Source organism: Cinclus cinclus, chromosome 1 (genome assembly GCF_963662255.1).
Source record: "Cinclus cinclus chromosome 1, bCinCin1.1, whole genome shotgun sequence".
Lineage (NCBI taxonomy): Eukaryota > Metazoa > Chordata > Aves > Passeriformes > Cinclidae > Cinclus > Cinclus cinclus.
Window position 1 is genome coordinate 142671639 of NC_085046.1, and position 23121 is coordinate 142694759.

Below are 23121 nucleotides of genomic sequence, written 5' to 3' on the forward strand. Positions count from 1 at the left end.
AATAAAACTGAGGGATGAGACCAGTCTGAAAGGATCATTAGCACAGGAGGAAGCAGATCACTGGCCAGATCCAGGGCACCAAGTTGGTTGCAATCACCTAGTTTTTAAATATCCTGTGTGATAGCAATTCATTACAAAATTCATGTGCAAATTGATACCATGAACTTGATACTGGGATTGGTTTAGTCCTTGCTCCACTGTCCCCGAGCTGCTACTATTGATGTGGCAGCAGGCATTATACTGGACTTGGGAGAACGGCTCAAAAAACTTTCCTTAGGCTGGTAAAAAGACCAAAAGGGTAAGAAAGAGCAAACAGCTTGGTAATTTGGAGCTACGTTTCTGAATCAACAAAATAAGCTGCTTCACAGGATTATTTCTCAAGGTTTTGAAAAATAAGCAGCCCCATCACCACAGCCAAAAAAATGCATCCTTAAGGATGTCTCCTGCATCCAACAGGACTTGTGACTACACGTTTGCAGCACCCAGGGAACATCACAGTGAACTTCTTACTGTCGCACACCTCAAATCCCACAACTAGCTATAAATTCACAGCAAGTGCCTTAACTACTCCAAATTAGATATTTCACCAGTCTAAGTCTCTGCAGGGGCAGAAAGCCAACACCAAGCTTAGCAAACTCAAAATGAAGATGAGCAACCTTCAAGTGAAGCAGCAGTCTGAAGAGCAATCATATCACTGCTGCAAAAGACATGCCAGCATCGGCTGTGCAAGCCAGGAAAAAGCAGACAAAGGACAGTTCATCCAGAATGAGATGCTTGCACAGGAATGCTCCAAGTCCACATGAAATAAAGCCATTTCAGGGTCCTCCTCTCCAGATCTGTTCCAATCATAATAAAGCTACACAGAAAGAGGCAGCATTTCTGGCGAAGTGAAATCCCGATGTGGTTTTATTAACAGAAGATATGGACAAGAAAGAACACTTTTTTTTTTTTTTTAGGAGAGACATTTCCATAATTTAAATTAAAATTTAAGGAACTGAGATCAACATCACTCAAGCAGGCTGGTACTACAGAACTGCAGAAACATTCCAGAGCATGGGGGTGAAACACACTGCCAGCCATGCAGCCTCTTTACTGTCTGTGACACACACCACACACACCACTCTAGATATTACTCCAGAGACCCATCTGTGCCTGGACTCTGAGGCTCACAAGAAAGGAGCAACAGCATTTACACTCAGAGACAGCACCATGAGGAGAAGCCCTTTCACCTGCAATAGCTACAGGCTGGTTACACTAGCTCACAGCACAGGGACAGTGGCTAATTTGAGCATAGCATTTATTTTAACCATTGAGTGCTAAACAGCCCAGTCCCCCACAATTACAGGCTATCACATACAACAGGGTGGTGCCATCCAAACAGCGCAAATTTACCCCCAAAACTTACATTGAGGTTGTTTAGTGGCCCATACTTAGTGCTGGGTCTGCCAGGCTCTCCTGTCCCCCTGCACAGATAAAATAAAGGGGACAAGATTGGTTGCAATGCATGGTTTTGCAAGGAACAAGCACCAACGCTTGATCAGGAACACAGAGCAGTTTCAGCTCAAAACTGCCAACAGCTGATGCCTGGTGCACTGGAAGAGCCTGTTTTCTTGGAAAGCTCATGAGTGGGAAAGCTTGTGGAGCAGTGGGCCAGCCAACCCCAAGGCAAGCCAGCTCTAATCTCCCATCCCAGCTGCATACAGAGAAACTGCAAAACACAAATGCCAGAGGAAAAAAAGGAAAGCTCCAATTATTCTCAGACCACAAGAACAATGATGTTTGAAAGCAAAGATGCCGTCAGGGCAGCAGAAAGGAAGATCTGTCCAAAACAGTCGACTGAAGAAATTGTGTTGTTTTAGTCAGCAGCCACTGAGGCAAGACAAAGAAGAAATCTGCTGTATGGCTGGTTCTGCCATAACAGCACTCAGGCCTGTTTCAAAGTGTTTTTCAATAAAATCAGAAGTAAAAATGGTCAAATACAGAAGTTGTGCTTAAAACCCATTCTCTGTAAATCAGCTGTCCTTTAGAAAGCTTTACTTACAAAAAGTAATACTGGATGGAGTATGATATGCTCTTCCTGGGATCATTATTCCTTAACTATATTTGCGGCAAAAGGCTGACACTAAATTATTTATTTTTTCTTCAGGGTGATGAACTGATGAGAACACTTCGTCTTTCAGATCTTTGCAGAAAGGTCAGTTGTGTACTGTTTATAGCATTCACATGATTCCAGGAAAGATTTTTCTTTTCCTTTTTAAAAACCGCCCAAATATCCAGTTTTGTCTTTCCTCTGCTTGATTCAACTGTGATATAAAAAGACTAGAGTAATATCATGCCAAAGCAAGAGTATTTTATTTCTCTGGCCAGCAAAGCATATGGGTTGGTTTCTCTGTGACAAGAGACCTTGGCTAAGCATCTTTGGCTAGAAAGAAAGAATGTACTGCCCTAAGAAAGGTGAACATACAGATAGCCCCATGACACACCTGAAGTCTTCAAGTGTCATGATTTTCAATTTTGCAGATCTCTTCTTTTTAAAACAAACAAACAAAATATAAAAAAGAAAACATTTCTCGATGATGCAGAGGACTATCCACAGGAAATGAAGCATGGTCACACTGATACATTCTACCTGGAGCCAACATGCTATGCAAAGGTAAAAAACCTTACTTGTCCACCAAATAAAGCTGAGGGACTCACACTTGCCTGTAGGTTTCAAGTCTCCTTTCCAGAATACTGACATCTCATGTTAGGCATAATCAAAATGGTGCCACACACAAGCAGCACTAATGCTTGCTCATCAGTGCAACACATGTCATTTCCCAGTTTTCTAGAAATTCTCAATTCTTAATCCTGGGTAGGACTTAAGACTGGGTAAGGACAGAAGGGACCACAGTGGGTCATCTGATTCAACCTCTCTGCTCAAGCAGCATCATCCCAGAGCACTAGGCCCAGGACTGGTCCAGACAGTTCTTGGTTATCTCTAGTGAGGGAGACTCCACACCCTGTCTAGGCAATCTGAGCCAGTGCTCAGTCACCCACATGTTAAAGAAGTTCTTCCCTATTTTCAGGTAGAATTTCCTGGGCATCAGTTTCTGCCCATTGTCCCTTATCCTGGTGCTGGGCACCACTGAGTAGAGTCTGCTCCATCCTCTGACACCTCCCTACAGACCATGACAGACATTGATGAGGTCTCCTCTGTTTTCTCTTTCTGAGGTTGAACAGGCCCAGCTCCCTCAACCTTTCCTTGTAAGAGGAAAACTCTCCAGTCCCTGTGCTGGACCCACCCCAGGAGCTCCATGTCTGCCTTGCCCTGAGAAGCCCAGAACTGGAGCTATCACTCCAGGTAAGGCTGCACAGGTCTGAGCAGAGGGACAGGATCACCTCTCTGACCTGCTGGCAATGCTCCTCCTCATGCATCCCAGGACACTACTGGCCTTGGCCCCCAGGGCACTGCTGGCTCATGGACAGGTGTTCTCTCCCAGGCACTTCTCCACAGAGCTGCTTTCCAGCAGGTCAGTCCCCAGCCTATGCTGGTGCCCAGCGTTGTTCCTCCCCAGGTGTGCAGGACCCTGCATATGCCTTTGCTGAATTTAAGACAGTTCCTCTCTGCCCATCTCTCCATCCTGCCAAAGTCCTTTGAAAGGGCTGCAATTTTTCCCCTTCAATCCTTTCCCTCCCAAAAGAACTTTAATTTCTTCACCAACCTATATAAGACTTCTTGTTATAAATTGTTACTCTAAGAAGAAACATTATTATGCTGTGATTATTCAGATTTTACACAGCAGTGCTGAGTGAGGGGTGTTCATCTCCCCACCACTGGTATGGAAAGAGCTTGATGTACAGAGTCATTTCTGATGGCTGTACTGAGGAGGCAGCATGAGTAGCTGAGATGCAGGTTCTTCAGCAATGTCCACTGGGATCTATATGGATTACACCAAGTTCCTCAACACAAACCCTACCTGAGTAATAATTATCAGGGAGACAGAAGCTCCACAGAGTGGACAGCAAGAACCCTAAAACTCACTGGGCTTAAATCAGTGGATTAGGCAACTGGTTACGGGTAATGAAACAGCAGAGTTTTCACTATATAAAATTTATAAATTTATTTTTTTTGTAAAAATCCAAAGGGCACGAAGACATCTCACTCAAAATACTGGTAAATCAAACCACACTTAGAAAAATGAAAGCTGATTTTATTATTTTATCCACAGCCAATCATTTGACATGAACATGCATACGTAATTTTGCTACGCACACACCACAGTTTAACGTTAGTTATTAAAGGTTAAACATACAACATACATCCTTACAAAAATGAGTCAAAATGCAAACATAACTTTTAAACAAAACAGTTTTTACTCATTTAAAAAAACTTTTGTGTTGGGTACCATTTTGTACAAACACAGTTAAACAAAGTTTGCTTTTAGTTTCCTCATGGTTGCACATGAAAATAAGCTGCAATAGAAAATGAAGTCAAGGAATTTTTAAATAGCAGAAGTAGGCAGTCTTGCCATGCAGAAGAAGCAATATTAAATATTAGTTTTTCAAAAAAAGAAAAAAAACACAAGTTTAAAAATATTTAGTTCAAGTCACAAATCTTTCCCCAGTACAGAGAAATCCAAATGCAACGCATGATTAGCTGCCACTTAGGATGGCTATTCTGAAAAGTAGAAATACTTTCCAGAATTGATAATTTTCATTGATTTGGCACAGAAAAAGAAGTCTGAGCTTACTTAGGTACAAGAAAGTGATTTAAAAAAAAGAGTAAACAGGAAGAGAGAAAATAAAAAGCAAGAATGAACGAGATAGTAGTTGCAATCACTAAAAAAAAAAAAAATATCTGTGCATCTCAGTCATTGCAGAATACTGTCTACAGCAGGTGCGAATTCCAGGTAATTGTTATTGCAACATGGATTTAATTTGCTTGGAGGTAGTCTCATCATTCAAATGCTTTGTTGTGTACCTAAACACAGAAATAAAATCAAGATGAGCATAAATGCTATTACACTTTATCTTACAAATGTGTAATTTCTTTGTTTATGGCTCAACCTGACTGTACCAGAGCAAAACCCTCAGCCATGGATCATCACCCACTCCATGGTTACTGAGAATACAAGTCAGACATTCTGATCATAAAATGATATTGCCAATCAGAACTACAATCTAGCAGCCTTGCACCAAGGGGAGCTCAAAATAAGCCTCAGCTGGACATTGGCTTTCATAATAAACTTACAGTACCACTTGTGACAGGTAATTATCCATCAGACTAACAGGGCTCTGCCTACACGAAACATCTTCAAATAAGACAGCTTGGGAAACTCTTCTTCAAAACTTCCAGTGACCAAACCTTCCAAGAATCCCTCAATGAGAATGGATTTAATCACTTTTCAGCCTAATTTCCTGCTTAGTAGACTGTGCTGGTAAAACTGAAGAGCATACACATGTGCTTATTTCAGCTCCTTCCCCTTTCAAAATTCACAAGGATAATAACACACTTCTACCACTATAAAAAAATTCAGCTATCTCTATTTTTAAAAGATATCCTCATTGCAGGCTTTTTTTATGATTAATTTCCCTGGTCCTCCTTCCTAACTAATCATCTAAAAGCAAATAAAGCTTACATCATAATTTAAATGTAACATATTAAATTAGCACTTAAATTGTTATCCACAACTGCAGTACTATTTTACTTGTTGACTTGATAAATATATAATGACTTTTTAGTTTAGAAGTTAATAATACTGTAGATTTCGGCACTTTTTGGTAATTTATACTATCAACAAACAAGCAGCCTAAGGTTTTCTGAAATCCTGAAGAGTTATTGCACTTGGTACTCTGCCCATGTGAAAAAGCTGAACTTGATTACAATACTCAGATGAGTTTGAAATTACAAAGAGCTGATCCCCCTCCAAAATCCATACCACCTTCCATTGTTTTTGAAACACATTATCTGTCTCTTGGGAAAACACAAGGACTTCTCACTGTTCCAGAATCAAAGACTTAGATTTGGATTTGTCACGATGACATCTTGAACCTGTTTTCATCACATGAGCACACAGCAGCTCACCCCTGCATCTCTTCCTAACAATTCCAAACACGGTTTCAAAAGATTTAAATATCCTACCCAGAGAGTAATCATATGTACAAAACCAGGACTGTTACAGCATCTATGCATGGAAGGGGTTGGAGCAAGGAAAGCACAGCCTGAGAGTACGGACTGGATTTACACTGCTAACCACAAAGTTAATTGTATAATTAACCAAAAGTTAATGTCACTGCTCAGTGCAGTGAGCACCTGAACTACATCTTCCATGTACTTTCACAGTGTCAACAATGATGGGAAAAATGGGCTACTAATAAAGACTGGTGATCATGGCAGCTGCAATGACAATAAACTAGTCAGAAATAAATGCTATTGCAGCATTTTCCCTCTGTGAAGCCTGTGTTTTCACTGATTGCCATCTCAAAGACTGATCATGCTATGAAGTTCAGAAATGAACATGATTTTAGCATGGAAATAATGACATGAACTTCCAAATCAGGCATGGATTTTTAAAATTTTAACTAATAATCTGAAACAACTTTGCAAAAGAACCCACCTACAATACCATATTATTTAACTCCTTACCACAAAAAAATAAAAAGAGAGCAAATGAAATTGAAGCAGCTTCATTAGAGATAAGTAAAACAAATCACAACTGCACAATTTCAGACAAGACAAAGTAAAGCTTCCACATTCCAAGCAAGTGCAGGGGTAACAACACCCAGTTACAGTTATTTGTCACTAAAGTAACAGTAACATAGCAACTATAGCAAAGTAACAAATAGTAAAGCAATGATACTTTTCCAAGTAAGGATAAGAACAAAGACTTCATCTGCCTATCACATTTTTTCACTTTTTGCCACTTCTCCCATGCTGGACACCCACATCACAAACACGTGACTGGCTATAGACACAACTTTACAACCCAAATAAGCAGGTTTTAGATTAATATACTGAATTACTCATTTTAATTTACTTCTCCAATTAATGTGGCAAATTTTTGTCTCATCTATTCTACAGCAGTCTCATGACTTTTGTTCTTTCTAAAAAGGAACAATTTCTAGTTACTTACCATGCCATAGTGACATACTCATTCTTAACCTGCATGCATGGAAAAAGTGATCTTAGAATGAACAACTGCAAATTGACAACCCTGTTAAAACACAGAGGCCTCTTCATACATCCTTGTCTCAAGACATGTTAAAAGAAAAGCATGCAATAATTACATTCACCTTTCCCTGTAACAATCACTGGAACTTTGCTGTAAAGGAAATGCCCTGGACAATTCATGAAAACTCACATCAAAATATTAAAAAGCAAAACTCAAGAAACAAAAAGGAGTACCTGAGAGCATTTAGAAGGCCTTCTACACTGTTAGGAGGCTGGTCTTTAAGAACTTTGATGCATCCTTTCATCTAGGAGGCAAAAAAATTACAGTTTTCTCCATGCTAATACCTTCTGAGTTTACAGGAATGTTTTATAATAAAATTCAGTACGTCAAAGATCTAAAAGAAGTATTTAAAAATAGCAGCAGTGTAAAGTCATTTCCTGGATATTAAAAAGGAATTAAGATTTCATTATTACATCTTCCTATCACAGACTGGATTAGTTACTTAAAAAGCTGCATCAAGTGCACCCTCAGCAACTTTGCTGATGACACCAAGGGGAGGGGAGGGGAGGGGAGGGGAGGGGAGGGGAGGGGAGGCACCCAGAGGGACCTGGACAGGCTAGAGAGGTGGGACCTGTGAACCTCATGAAGCTCAACAACTCCAAGTGCAAGGTCCTGCAACTGGATCAGGGCATCCCAAGCACAAACACAGGCTGGGCAGAGAATGGACTGGGAGCAGCCATGAGGAGAAGGGCTTGGAGCTGTTGTTGGATGAGAAGTGCAACATGACCCAGCAAAGTGCTCTGGCAGCCCAGAAAGCCAACACTGTCCTGGGCTGCAGCAAAAGAAATGTGGCCAGCACAGCAAGAGAGGTGATTCTCTACCTCTGCCCTTGTAAGACCCCACCTGGACTCAGCTCTGGTGTCACCAGCAGAAAAATGACATGGCCATGCCAGAGCAAGTCCACAGGAGGGCCATGAAGATGAGAGGGCTGGAGCACCTCTCCTGTGTGGAAAGGCTGAGAGAACTGGGGCTGTTCAGCCTGGAGAATGCTCTGGGGAGACGTCAGAGCACTTTCCAATACTTAAACGGGGCTACAAGAGGGATGGAAAGAGACATTTTACAAGAGCATGTAGTAATGAGGTAGAATGACTTCGAATGTTGTGGCTGCCCTCATCCCTGGAAGTGCTCAAGGCCACACAGAACAGGGCCTTAAGCAATCTGATCTAGTGGAAGATATCCCTGCCCATGGCAGGGGGGCTGGAACTGGATGATCTTTAAGGTCCCTTCCAACCCAAACCATTCCATGATAACTTCAGTGAACTTTCAAGCTCTGCTTTATCATCTTAAAAAAAACAAGGAACTGTGAGCAAAAATACATATTTATCACAAATCCATTAGGAATTATTACATTCAGCCAGTGAACTAATGACCAACTGTAGTTAATACAATGTATTGTACTTATATATAGTATATATATATATAAAATACCAAATGTAGTTAATACTTCCTTTGAAATAGCCACAAACCCACACACATATGAACAAGCATGTATTCCACAGGCTTACTATCAAACAACAGCAGAATGTTAGAAACTCAAAGTGTGGTGGATAGCAAACTGAGCTACTCACCAGTCAGTGATGAACAAGCCAGGGGCTGTTGTTACTTTCTGATCTGGACCTTTCAAGACAACCACTGCTTACAAGTATTTCTAAACACTACCTGAATTACATAAAAGCAGATTTTTCATGACCCGCTTACATGTCCCAAGGCCTAGTTGGTATTTCTCACTACTTAAATATATATATTTTTGCTCACAGCTGCATGTTTAGCACCAACCCAGGGTATACATCTGCTACTAGAACCTGCAAGACAGAAAAGGAGCCAACACACAATTTAAATACTCAGGAGATTATTGAGCAACAGTAAACTTACATCAATTTTTGAAGTTTTGGCAAAAGCGCCCACCGGATGCACGTGGTCATAGAGTATGATGACACCCACCATTACCCTCAGACAGAATGATACTGTTTCCTCATTTGTAAACCTGCTTCTATATTCCCTGGAATTTAAAATTACAGTTTATAATCTATGAAACACAAGACAACAGTACCTACTAGTAACACTCAAATTAAGATTAAAGAGAAAAATTCTACTGTAAATCCTCAGAGAAAAAGTAACCAAACAAACTCAACCAAACCCACCAACCCCAAACTTTTGAAAGTTTTCTTTATTCCTTTCAATAACCTGCCAAAAGTCAGATGATCATTTAGAAAGTTACCTGAAGACTAATAAAAATTCTTGAACCTAAAACAGGATCTTACTTCTACACCATTTGGGGTTTTCCAGAGACTTTTTGCCTCTGATTAGGACAATAAATACCAACTTTGCCTTCAGTGCTTCCTACACTTTTCCCTGCCACCTTCTAATACACACCCAAACTTCTGACTTAGAAAAAAAACAAGGCAGGCTAAATGACAACCCTCAATTGCTTTTTTAAACTGTATAGTTCATTCCTAAAAACAGTAAGAGTATAAATGCTTGGAGCTCTTAATGTACTCCAAAACAAATGTCCTGTGGTATTTGGATGGAAACTTATTTAAATAAGACATAGCTCATGCCCCAGTGATTTTACCAACAGAAAACTATTTCATACACAGAAGAAACAGATTAGAAAAATAATCGAATATTAGTCTGACTTTGGTTGTACTCCCAGTGCCTCTTAATCTATGGAAGACAACTGATTGCCTTCATGCCTAGAAGTTGTCTCGACTCCCCTGAGAGGAACACTGTCATTTTGTTAGAGCCATCAGCCAGGCCAGTCAGCAAGGACATACCATCCAGAGCATTGCCCACAGCCCCTCTTTCAGAAGGCCTTAGGCAATCATGCTCAAATAGTCTATTGCTCTGAATTATACATGAGAAAACCACTTATAAAGAGTGCCAAGAGGCTGTCTAGCTTCCATAGCCATTCTATGTTTAAATATTAATGTGTTCAGAAAAGTAGACCACATGATTTGCGGGGCTGGAAAAATGAAACAAGGTGGTTTCATGTCAGTGTAAACAACTAGGCTGGTAAAAAAAGAAACATCACAGCTCCTAATTACTCCAATTATATTTCTTTCACGCATCACAAGTCAGGTCTGAAACAGAGAGGTGACTCATACCCAACCCAAGCAGTGCTTGTACTCACGGGGTTTCCAGCATGACCCTGCACACACTCGCCATGGTGCTTAAACAATCTGTTGTATTCTCTATTGGCAAATTTTTATTCTGCAACAGAAAGTTAACAGTTTCCACAATTCAATTACTGTGAAGTATTATACTACAAAATCTAAGTCAAATCAGTTATCTGCTGGCATAGCAATGTGGAGCAATTAAACACATCAACACAACTATGGTCAGGTAGTCTTGCACTGGCTTTTTTTTTTTTATGTTATCATATAGATTAGCAGTTTACAGAGTGAAGGTGACCACGTGGGTTTTGCCTGCTTGTTCGTAGTCAAGAAACTACACCCTTGACATGACTAACTTTTGGAAAGTTTTGAAGGAATCATCTAACCTGCTCCTTCAAAGACAAAAACTTCTATAGCCAAACATATTCATCTGCTGTAATAGCAAGACTCAAAATTGTGGCAGACAACTATCACAAATAAATATAAAATAACAGGACAGTTTTCTTAAGGCATTTCAAGCAAAAAGCAGAACTCGGGGGAAAAAAAATCATTAAAAGACAGATGCAACTTTGCATTAATCATGTAACGTACAATTATTTTCTGCTAAGAAAGAGTGAGCATTCTTTGCATGTAAGCCAAAAATCATCCCAGTTACCAGAAGGCAAGCACAGTACTTGTGACTGGATTTTATGACCAATATTTATTTAGGTATTAAAGAATAAATAGGGATATGTCAAAACGTTGAAATACTTTTCCAGTTCAGGTTCCTTCTCCCTTTTACAATAACATAGTATACCAGACTTTACACAGTGTAACAAAAGAGTCTTGGGAAGGAGAAGAGGAAGCTACATTTCACTTCCATTCCCTATTTCAAGCAGAGAGACTCAAGCTGTTTCCCTTTCAATTTTCTGAAATTTCTGCTCTAAACCACCACCACAATGCAGGCAAAATACTTACTGCTCCCTGTTTGAGGAAAGCCATCACTACTGATGTGACACTATCTATTAACTTTTGGGGACGTACAAAGCGTCTGGCTGGAGTCCCTAACTCTACAGCATCTGGGAAAGACATTACATTTCCTGAGGCTCCAAACCCCAAGTTTTATTTCAAGATGCCAGATTAGACCTGGTGGAGGCTGTGTTGCCCGTTGTGTCTGGCCCTACCAGTGCTCTGAAGCACATTATCCAAGCTATATATTTATACTCTTACCTCTGACACAAACTTTGTTGTGGCATCACTTAAGGTTTTCAACATTGGCGTTGCTTCAGCATAAAATAAAGACATTCTGTTTGCCAACTCATTATTTACTTCATTTTCTCCCTCTGCCTAAAAAACAGAAGAAAGGGTTTAGTTGTTCTGTCCATGGAAAGGAGAGGTGGTAGCAGAAGACTGCATTTCATCTTATCCAAGGGTTACCTACTGGGACATTGTTAATCCTCATACGGCTCAGAGTTCTTCTGTAGTAGCTGAAGTCATTCTGTATAGCAGGATTTGTCATCTATGTAGATATGGAAGCAAGAGAGTTGTGACAAATTCAAGAAAAGTAAGGACAAGTTTTCATAAAATATAATACACCCAGAAAAAGAAAATATTCAACTTCCTGAAATGAAGCAAAAAGGCCTGTGATATGCTGGGAACTGGTAAGCACAACATAAAGCTTTTTGGTTTCTCAGATTCAGAACAAGCTCCAACAGGAATGAGAAAAGGAGCATCCTCCTAAATACAAGCTGGAAATTAGTAGGTTGAAAAAAATCACTTTGCTAATTTGACTCCAAGAATCAGACCAGTAAATTAATTACCATTCCAGCTTACTTCTTTGCACATTAGCAAGAAAATAGCTGAACTATGGGTGCACACAAGCTAAAAGCAGCAGCATTATCCCAAGTGATATGCCAAATTTGGGTGAAGAGACATGATTAATGTGAACTGAAATACAACAAGTGCCTAAAGCTAATATGATATTTCATCTGCTTTCCAGTTTAATCTAACTCTAGGTCAAGTTAGCTCTCTCAAGAGAGCAAGCCAAGCATATCGGATATTTGAGTATGCACTGCACGTTCTACTTCAGAACAAAACACAACCCAGATTGTTTCAGTAAACAGACTTGGCTTCTTTTTCTATCCCGCCCGATTACAAGCTCTTACCTTGAGCTCATCAAACCGGAGTGTAAAGTGAAGAATTTCTGCAAACTGCTTAGCAAGAGCCTGCTCTCGCTCCAGGTGCTGTGTTGGGGAATACGGAGTGCTCGTCAGGGCTCCCAGCAGGCCCCGCAGTCCTGCCTCTGGAACAACAGGAGAGGAGTTCGCAACGCACAACTGCACCTGCTTCTCGTATCAACACTGGCTGATAATCTGCATGCTAGATTTAAAATACACAGCTGCCAAAATACATAGTGATTAATAATAAAAAGACTTCATGGCTTGCTTATCTATGTGTCAACTGGTGTCACATTTAGATACAAATTGCTGTACAGACCAGGTCTCATCAGCACTGACAGCCGCAAAAGACTTCTTGGAAAGTTTTACTCAAGCCTTGCCTGCAACATTTGTGTAGAGCATATTTCAACACCCTGTGTTAGCAGACTTCAGCCATAAGGAGAACACAGAATACAAGAGGCACATAGCATAGCTGTAAACAGAAGTCACGCCTTATTTAAGATAAATCTATAATCCAGCTTCCTGTTCATCTTCTTGAGAAAAATATCTCACCCATTTTAAAAAGCAGAACTTGCCTACAAAAAGTTTCCATGTTTTAAACACATATTTTACAAGCTATGTTAATAAATCCAATAAAAAGTGATATACCAACAGAAAGCTGGTGAAAAAAAACAAGTCTCAGGTTTTATCAGCATAGCCACCACATCACTGAGTTTCAGAAGAGGCATGAAGCACCATCTCAAGTACTGCATATGTATGAACCAAGATTAGGCATTTCAACACAGAAAATGATTTCTGGTGTTTAGGGAGGAAATAGTGTCTCTTAATTACTCTCGGTATCAGAAACACTGACAGAATAAATTCCTGATTATTTAGTCTGATAATTTCTAGTCAATCAGCTGGTTACTGCTTTCTTGAGTTACTAAAGGAGTAGAGGAATAGTAACAAGGATGATCCCATTCTCTCTCTCCTCTCAGGTATCCACTGAAGCAAGTTTGCTGTCACCCAGTGTATGAAGGAATCTGTGCAGTATCAGCTCTTTTCCACAATGAAGTTGACCTAGATGTGATCACATCTGAATATGACAAATATACTAATTAATGAAGACAAAAAAACCCCAAGTTAACACCTTCCCATTTACCTAGTCTTTGAGAAAATTCATAGAATTTCTTTAGTTTGCCTACTAGCGGAACAACTGCACCCCATGCCTTCTCTTGGAGCTTCTCATCATTTGGATGCTGTATTGCCTTAAATTAGAAAAAGAGAGGAGAAAAGTATTCTTAGATTGGGAATAACTGATGCACTGCTGACAAAGCAACTCCAAACAACAAAACAAAAAAAAAAAAAAAAAACAAAGCACCAATACAGGACAATTGTTTGAAGAACTAATAATTAAAAATCTACCTACTAAGAAGTTTTCAGTTGAGAGACAAGCATGTACTAACCCATGTCTGTTCCAAAAAGGTCTAAAAATTTGAGTTGAAAGTAAGCATCCTGAACAGGAAAACAGCTTGGAGAGAGTATAAAGAAACTGTTAAAAATCAAGTTACTCAGATAAGAAAATTTACATAACCAGACCTAGTTAACTAAAATTAACAACTTTACTGTGCTTACTCCAAGCAAAAAAACCCCAAAAAATAGTGATCAAAACCTCATCTTAATGTTGGTATTTATCACTAATTTCCAAATTTGCAAAGAAAAAAATTGCTGTGAAATTCAGGCTTATTATTACAGTAGGAACATTTGGGCATAATCAACAACATAAAGCACCTCGAGGACATAACATATACCACACTCTGAGGGATATATTTATAGACTTTGTCTTTACAGTAAACTTCCCAGACATATACCTTAAATTCAACCTCTCCAGTTAGCAACTGAAAATATAGTAATAAAACAGAAATAAAAATGCTCATAACTCTCCTGCAGCGTCTTCACTGTCAAATTCTTGATTTCAAGAACTGTTTCAGTCAACCATGGGCTATGGCTTGCAGCACACTCCTCCCTAGAAAGTTTCCTTCCTTCCATGTCTACTTCCTCTCAGAGGAATACCTCTCCTTTCCCCCTGGCATCTGCAGACACACATTCCTGCCTGATCCTACAGCCTGTCCCTGAACACACTTCTTCCTTGAAGAACAAGTAAGCTACCTCCCCTCCTAATGGTTTTGTGTGACACAGTTATCCTTCTTAAACCTACCTTATCAATTCCATGGAAAGAAAAACTCTCAAAGATGAATGGCTTTGCATATCTCAAATTGCTATGGAGTGAGTAGAGACTCCTCTCTAACACTACTTCTTAAGGGTATGTTACAGTAACCAACTCCTTCCTTTATAAGCAAAGCAGCCCCCATTGCTGCATGTGAGGAGAAAAAAAGAGGGTTGGGAGAATATTTATTCCACCCTTTATTAAACAAATTAAAAATGGAGTGACATTCTATACAGGAATTTTGCTTCTGCTCCAAACATCTACTTTAGTAAATAAAAGTAAATAAAAGACAATTAAAAGGGATTGAAAAGGAGATGCCTCTTGTGTTAGGATTACCAAAATGGGCTTCTCCAGTTACCATACAAGAGGATGTCAACACTACTCAGTATTGCACTGTTGCCACACCACACTCTTTCCAAATTCACTATTAACTCAAGAAGAGTTTGTAAGAATACAAAGAAAAATCAATAGCAATAATACTCCAAAAACTCTGAGAAGCATCATTTGCTATTACATATGTGGATTAATATGACTGAAACAAGCAACATCTGTTTTGCTGTTAAAAAGAAACATTCCAGAGCAGAAAATCAAGACAGTGATTTTAATAGACAACATGCTCTGCCAAAACAGCTCCTGCAAGCAAAGTTAAACCCCAGCAGTATTTGGTTAGGATCAGACAATGAACAACCACAGGTTGTGCACAGTTGTAATGCTCTAGCTCACCTCTCGTATTTCATGGCCAGCTCCTCTATATGACTGCAAGTCTTCCAGTATTCCTTCTGCATCCTTTAACACTACATTCACCTGATTATAAATTTCCTTTTCAGATTCTGTAGGTTGGGCATCTAAACAGCAGAACATATTAAATGTATATATATTTATTTTTAACAACAACACGGAATTCAATAGGCACAACACCACCTACAGGACAAATTCTTCATGCAGCAACTCATCAAGAATTTTCATTCTCTGAAGAGCTACTACAATGTATAAGGAACTCCAACTGTACAATATAACTGAATACTTGTATCCATTTTAGTAGTTTCCTCATTTACAATCCCAAAACTTCAATGGATTCTATCTTCTTGACTTGTTTATATTTAAAACTCAGGAGAAGATATCCTGATGAGCTGTCTTTATGACTACCACATAATCTCACCTTGGCGTGCAGTAGAGGCTCACTGGAAGAAACTTAGGTAAGCACTCAAAAGACACACTCACTGCAGGCAGCACAGGAGGTGTCCATGTCTACTGTTATCTAGAAATACTGCATCAGATTATTTTCCATCTTGTCTGCCCCATCTTTACCTGCTTGGGAAAGGAGCCATATCTTTCACTTTTAAACAGATTTAATTCTCAAAACATATTCTTTACTGCACTCATTGCAAAATCAGAGCTGAGAACAGAAAGATCTAGTGTGAGCCCCTGTTTTAAAGATATAACCTGTCTCCCATTTTTTTTTTCTAATTAGCTAAGGGTTTCCCAGAAGTATATTGGGTTATAATTTCAAAAAGCTAAATGTATATTTTTAATGAAATGTGATTCTGTAAGAAGTATGTTTTGAGAAGAATCAACAAAAGTTTTTAACCTTTAAAAACAATCACCTAGGACAAGTATCTCAAACATGGTTTACCTGAACCAAAATATTTTCTTTTAAAATGCTGATGGGAGCTATAAGGTTAGTTTCTTTTAGACTCATATTTAAAAAAAAAAAAAAAGAAGTTATCTACTAAAGTTCTTGTAAAAAACCCCACTTCTCTATTAACATGGGAAAAATATGTTATGGAATAAATATCATTGTATTTTAGTCCATTATTTCCAATGCCAAACATTAGGGTATTAACAATAGATTCTTTTTTATAGGGGCAGACAAAAGCTATCTAAGGACAATATATCCTCATGATTTTGTGCAGTTGAAAGAATCTGGAAAATGTCTTTTTAGAAGTGTTTTTTCCATGATCTATATGTGCAACTTCCCATAGAAGTTAGGTACGTCTTTACATTTGAAATAAAACTCCCACAGTATCTTAGTGTTACACACTATAAAAACACAAGAGAAAACAAAGTTTGTATTAGGAGAAAATAAATTTTACATACATTGCCTGTCTGGATTTTGCTGTAATTTTTGCATAATACCTCTTGTTTTTATAGTTTAATGCATAAAGAGTGGGCATTATTAGCAAATATGCCTATGTATAGACCTTGCAACAGTTTAACTGGTATTTTGAGAAACACCAAGAATTAGCACAGGTTAAAAAGAACCTGGTCACTCCTTTGAAAATAAATAAGTAAATAAAAGAGCACCACATTGATTAGGCATCGAGTAAAAGTGGCCAGTGCTTTTCAGATCATCACAAAGGTCACATAATTTTGAAAGCTGCTGAAGACTGCTGAAAGAAATGAAGACAAAAAATGAGGGAAAAGAGCAGACAGGGAAGCACCAGTTGACTGGCAGCAGTTCATGCACGAACATGAAATGTTATAGTGAAATACAGACTAAGACGTGAAGCTCTGTAGCATTCCAGATTGTATTGTTAAATAATGCAATCAAGACTTGTCACTTGGATTGTCTCACGCTGAGAACATCTCCTGCCTATTTAATTTTTCATGCCATTTTTCCTTTACCCTGTGTAGTAAGGAGAGTTCATTTCTCAAGATTGGGAGGGGCAGAGCAGAAGGGCCCAAAAGAACTCCTGCTCCTCATTGCAAAATCCACCAACAAGCAAAACAGCTGCAGCGCTGTGATCCTCTATGTTTAGAAATGAAAATCATCTTCCAAATACAAATGTACTGGTCTGCACTGGACAGCTGGCTAGGCAAATCAACACCATCATCACCTCTCTTAGTGTAGGATGTAAATAGCCAACCACTGTATTTCATTTCCTTAAAATGTTCCAGGAAACCTAAAGTAATGGCAGGTATTTCATTTGTTGGGGTGGTGGGGTTTTTTATTTGCTTGTTTGTTTCAAATGATACAAACTTCTAAATATCAATCTATTTGAAAACCAAGTAGGTACTGAGTTATTTGTCCCATCTAATTTCCTCTGCCCTCTCTAACAGGGAGGTCAAATTTTAAAGGGAAATTTAAATTATTTTATAATCCCTTCACAAAACATTTTAGATGTTATTAGAATGGGGCTAAAAGGCATGATATAAAAAATCTTCAGGGCCTAATTCTGGCTGGCCCAGAGCAAAATTGGTCTATTTGCTTCCCAGTGCTGGTCAGGGCATTGTATTCTGAAAACCCATCACAGGGAAGGACAAATGAGAGGTCCCTCTTCCTAAGCACTGTTATCATCTTGAATAGATGGAGGCAACATCCCCATACTATGGGAACAGCACCCTTCAATACGTACCTGAGAGCTCAACCTACAGGACCTTCACCTGAGAACTGTGGAACTCCTTTTCCCCAAAGTGGAGTGCACAGAGCAGGAAAGGGAGTTGCACTTCTGGAGTTACTCTTGGCAGCTAAGAAAAAGAAGCCAGCAGTGCCAGGCATCCAAACAAAAGGATGAAGAAGATAGACAACTTCATGGATTTCCCTTCTCCTCTGTCCATTTAAGTTCCTGCCACAAGATTACAACAGGACTGTGCCTTTATCAGCAATGCTTTCCATAGAAAGTACAAACGCAGTAAGCACAGCACAGCTCACACAGATGTGAGGTTTGATATTCTGACCACAGGAGCTGACCCCTGGTTATTCGGGGCAACTTTATTATTTTTAATCCAATGGTAAGAAAAGAGAAGACTGAGCTTCTGCAAGTAAATGGGAGTTCGTCTTTAAATTAATTTGTGTTTAATCAGAATGTTACTGCACTAGATGCAATATACACTTAGAGTTCAGAATGCTTACACAGTAATGTGTTAGAGACAGAAGAGGAGACTGGAAACAATATACAAACGCCATTATGTGAACTAAGTACTACAAAAGTGAGACAACATATTGCATGCGGGGAACACACACATGACTATTAAAATAATATTTGGCTAGCCTACAGAACCAGTAGGGAGAGAAATTTGGGGTTAAAAGTTTACACTGCACAACAAACTATTTAAAGTGAGATTTTTCCCAGGGATGAACACATCAAGTCATCTGAAACTGTCTGGGACAAAACTCACAAACAAGGGGAAAAAAAAAGCCAGACTGCTGGAGATGAAATAATTTATTCATCTCTGCTGGCATTACTATGGAGAATGCTGTCTCTGTGGCTCCTCTGAAACCTGGCCAATTCCTCTGGAGATAATGCAGGATACTGTCAGTGCTAGCTTGATACCACCATTTCAAAGTACACAGTATTATAGCTACTATTCAAATCAGTAAATTTGGAAAGAATTTACAGCTGGGACAGTAATGACACCAATGTAAAAGTTGAGCTCTAAGTTTCCCACATTTTAGGTGGTTGTTTTATGCAAACAGTATTTAACTGTGCACTTTGCTCATGTTCTAATGGCGCTGCACAGACTCTAAATGAAGACTCAAGACAACTATTAACTTCAAGCAGGTCAGGTGAATGACCGAAGAAAGCATAAGCTTAACCAGTGTGGAGGCAAGGAAAAGCCTACAGCTCATCATATTTTTTACATGGATTCTGATAGTCAGTCACACCAATCACTGGAATATATCACCAAAATAAACATCTATGGGAAAAAATAAGGGTTAAAAGTTTAAAACCTTTGTAAATTTGAAGTTTCTAGCACTACAAAGCTTCATGAACATTAGGTTTCAGTTCCTAATGGTACTATGTAAGAAACATTAGAGCCTGCTCACATACATGGATTTAACAACAAAAGACTTCAAACTGCCTATTATTGGGCCAGGCGTAACACAGAATTGGCAAATTTGTTTTTAATACAGAGCTTACTTGTCCTTCCACACAAAACCACAACATTAAGTATCACAAGACTAAGTGCCAAGTCTTGAAGAAAGATCTTGGCTGTGTCAAAGCCAAGATCCTGTCAAGGCAAGCTATCTGAAACAGAGGAGAAAGAAGCACAGACATACAGTATAGCAGCAGAAACAAATGCAGAACAGGGTCCAAAATGAACAAAGAACAGTCTAACAATTCAGCCATAATATAAGTCACCTAATTTGACTGCATATGAAAGCATTTCATGTCAGCAACCTGCTTACTCTCATGCCAAATCCTGTTCATGCTCAAAACATGCATTTTAAAACAAAACTGATAGCTAAAGAATCTATTTAAAAAGAAAAAAGGTGAGAAATTTTTATTGACATTTATTTTAGTACTATGCCTCTTCTATCCAGCTAACGTGAATTTCATTTATTCCAATTAAATTTTCAATATTTGTAGATTAAGCTGCAGCTTCACAACTCCAATGGCCTCATACACGAGTTCTCACACTTCACTAAATTTTACCTATTATGACAACATGCGAGAATTGGTCTTAGACAAATTTTGCTTTCTGATTTTTGAACACAGGCCTTGATAATCTTCCCTTTATGAACAATTTGCATGGCTAGCGTATTCCAATAACAATATATTCAGAAGACACAAGTGATTAAAAATCAACACTACAGGGTAAGGGTTTAGAGACATTATAGCTTTAAATGCCATTGAAGCAAAACTGTATTTATTCAAGCATTTGCTTCTCTATTATAACTAATATAAAAAACTGCTACCGTTTCATCAAACAACTGAAAAACAATTCCGGGGAAAAATATATAATGCACCTCAAATTATCCATATCATAATAATTAATCAGTTTTTTAATTACACTATCCCATTTTATTCTATTACATGGTCAAAACGTGCTTGAACATTAATCTTACATTATGCTTGCTGATGTACAGCTGGCTAAAGAAACAGCACATCCCAAAAGAAAGTAATTAAACATGCATAGCAGAAGCCAGCAACACTTACCTGCCATTCTTAGGCTAATACTGTATCAGGCAACAAAAACTAAAAGCAGAAATACTGACATATGTGAACCTTCTAGAACACCTGGCATTGATCAGACAAGCTACATGTCTCCTCTTTTCAAAATCAATTTCATCTCTATACACACTGAGACCCCCTTCTAAGAAGGCGTGAGGTTAAATTTCAGTGCCAGATCCAGTCAGGTTCACATATAACCTTTAATGTGAAGTTGCAGGAGCTATGAATAGCTGCCGTGAGCCGGCCTGTGTATGCAGCATTATTAAGTCACATTGGAAGTGATGAGAATCAGGTTTCATTTCCAGTTCTTCCTTTAAGGAGCATGGGACAAAACTCACAAATTTGAGTAAGTCAGCTGCAACACCAGTAAGTCTTCAAATAATTATAACTGTTCTTCATATTTTGATTAAAAGCAAGCAGAATTTTGGTTTAAAAAACAAGAACCAAATCAGGTTTCAACAGTGAAATACAATTTGAAAGCCCTTCCTAAAATGAAAATGTTACATTTTAGGACCTGAGGATATTTTAGAAGAGGTTATTGCTTTCTACCAAAGTTCACTGAACAATTATTCATAGCTCAGGCATGCAAAGCACTTAGAAGGATGGCAAAATGAAAACATACATTTAGTACATGACAAATGCAGTCTACTGCAGGCAAAGAGTAATAGATATATAAAATCATCTTCTCACTTTCAAAATCAAGGAAAAAATTTGGCCCCTGCTCAAGGTCTGTGCATGTCAAAACTTTTAGAAGGTTCCCCATGTTAAGGTACCTGCCAAGACAAGAATGAGAGAAAAGAAAATTTTCTTTTTATAAGAAAGAACATCCCAAATGTAGTCGATTGAAGCAGTGGGAAAAGACCAGAGTTCCATCATGTACGAACCCGTCCTTCAGGCTAGGTGTAGGCACAGCCCCACCTCGAGGATGCACAGCTGGTGACCCACAGTGCAGCTTTCCTTTAAGAAGTGACCATGTCACCAACCTCAGAGCTGCCCCTTTGGGAAAGGGGCAGAATCCAACCAAAGGCTTTATGAGGGACTGTTCTGTCCCAGTACACCCTAGCACCAGTGTCCTGAGCAGGAGTACTGCCTTGAGGGCCAATTACCAGATTTGAAAGCATCAGCCACGCTAGATTTTAACCTGATGAGATAGCAGAAGGAAAAAGCTTTAATTTTGTCAGCCCTTATAATTGTGTCAGAAGGCCATGGTAGAAAACCAAATCATAATACATCATTTCAGAGTGCAGAAAGTGCTAACAGAGATATGCCACAGATCTTTTACACAAGGTGCCTAAAACATCTGTGAAACTCAGACAGTTTCACCTCAGACTTTTGGATGTAAAAAACCACACATTAACTGCACGATGAATGACCAAAGCAGGATCAGGAATGATTCTTGCGTACAAGAGGATTACAGTGAACGACTGCTCAGCACAGATTACTATGGCATACTGACAGAATTCCTCATTTCATGATTACTTGATTCGCAGGCAGATGGATGGACGTCACTGACCACAGAGACCCAAAATGACTAAGCACATGGAAAGAAAATTTACACAGCAGCATGATGGTGCCTTGGCTACTACTGGAGAGGGGGGAAAAAAAGGGGGGGGAAACGGAACGGAAAAAACACATGCAACTCTTTCAAATTCCAACTCTGCAATTGAGTCCCCTGGCCTTCACTGCAGCAGGTATAAGCAACCCTACCGTTACCATTTGAAATGCACCAGCTGTGAAGGGCTGAGAGACTTACTTTCAAAATCCAAGAAAAAATGTGCTGCATTGTGGTCTATGTCCCTGGTTAGCACCTTAATGAGATTACCCATGCCAGCCAACCTAAAAATAAAAATGGCAAAATAATTTAGTTCCAATAACCATTTCCTATTTTAAGTACACGCCTGGGTCTCACTGGAGCAGGGCTACCATTGTGTTTGGCACTCTGGATTCATCAGTTTCTGATGGGGAACAGAACTCCTGCACTGTACAGTGCATTTCCATGCCCATTCTTCTTAAGAGAGTAGTGATTGTTGAAAAAACTGGAAAAGTTATAATCTTTGACAAAAAAAAAAAAAAGATAAGAATTACTGGCTCTTTTTCATCTTTGTTTAATACATAAAAAGAACATGTGACCTATGATAACTGAGCAATTGTTTTGCATAACTGCAGCACTCAATACCAAACAAACCCATTATTGTTTAGGACAAAAGGAACCTCAAATGGAACTGGTGTCATCATTGCGCTCTTTTACTACCTCTCTGTAACCCAAAACAGATTTTGGAAAGCCTCTCAGTAGTAGTCATCAGTGGCCAATGAACAGTTTTCCCAATAAACCACAAAGTTACAAAAATCACAAAGCAAAACAAAAACTAGACTTTTACAAAACCAGGAGAAAAATCAAGTTTCAACAGTTCTTCTTATGTTTGCTGTGACATCCCAGCTAAAAGAAATGAAAAGTGGGAAAAAAAATTAAATAGCTGTTAGATTATTTGAGATCAGATAAATTATCAAAACAGTTTCAAACGTTACAAGTTTCAG

The 23121-nt window shown here is 38.9% G+C and overlaps 1 protein-coding gene across 3 annotated transcripts in view; it reads right to left on the reverse strand.

The window, feature by feature from the left end:
* Positions 1-4088: 4088 nt before the first annotated feature.
* CYRIB (CYFIP related Rac1 interactor B) overlaps positions 4089-23121 on the reverse strand; it is a 42420-nt gene continuing 23387 nt past the window's right edge. Inside the window, exons 1-11 of one of the 3 annotated variants that reach the window (XM_062491728.1) lie at positions 22340-22380; positions 21277-21359; positions 15413-15534; positions 13625-13730; positions 12472-12608; positions 11748-11825; positions 11537-11653; positions 10345-10424; positions 9087-9213; positions 7388-7458; positions 4089-4963 (exon numbers count right to left, since the gene is read on the reverse strand). In XM_062491728.1, coding sequence (XP_062347712.1) covers positions 4900-4963; positions 7388-7458; positions 9087-9213; positions 10345-10424; positions 11537-11653; positions 11748-11825; positions 12472-12608; positions 13625-13730; positions 15413-15534; positions 21277-21349 — 975 coding nt within the window. In that variant the 5' untranslated portion in view covers positions 21350-21359; positions 22340-22380 and the 3' untranslated portion in view covers positions 4089-4899. Of the gene's footprint in view, positions 4964-7387; positions 7459-9086; positions 9214-10344; positions 10425-11536; positions 11654-11747; positions 11826-12471; positions 12609-13624; positions 13731-15412; positions 15535-21276; positions 21360-22339; positions 22423-23121 lie in introns of those variants that run through there. The other 2 variants (XM_062491719.1, XM_062491738.1) reach the window with 2 other exon arrangements.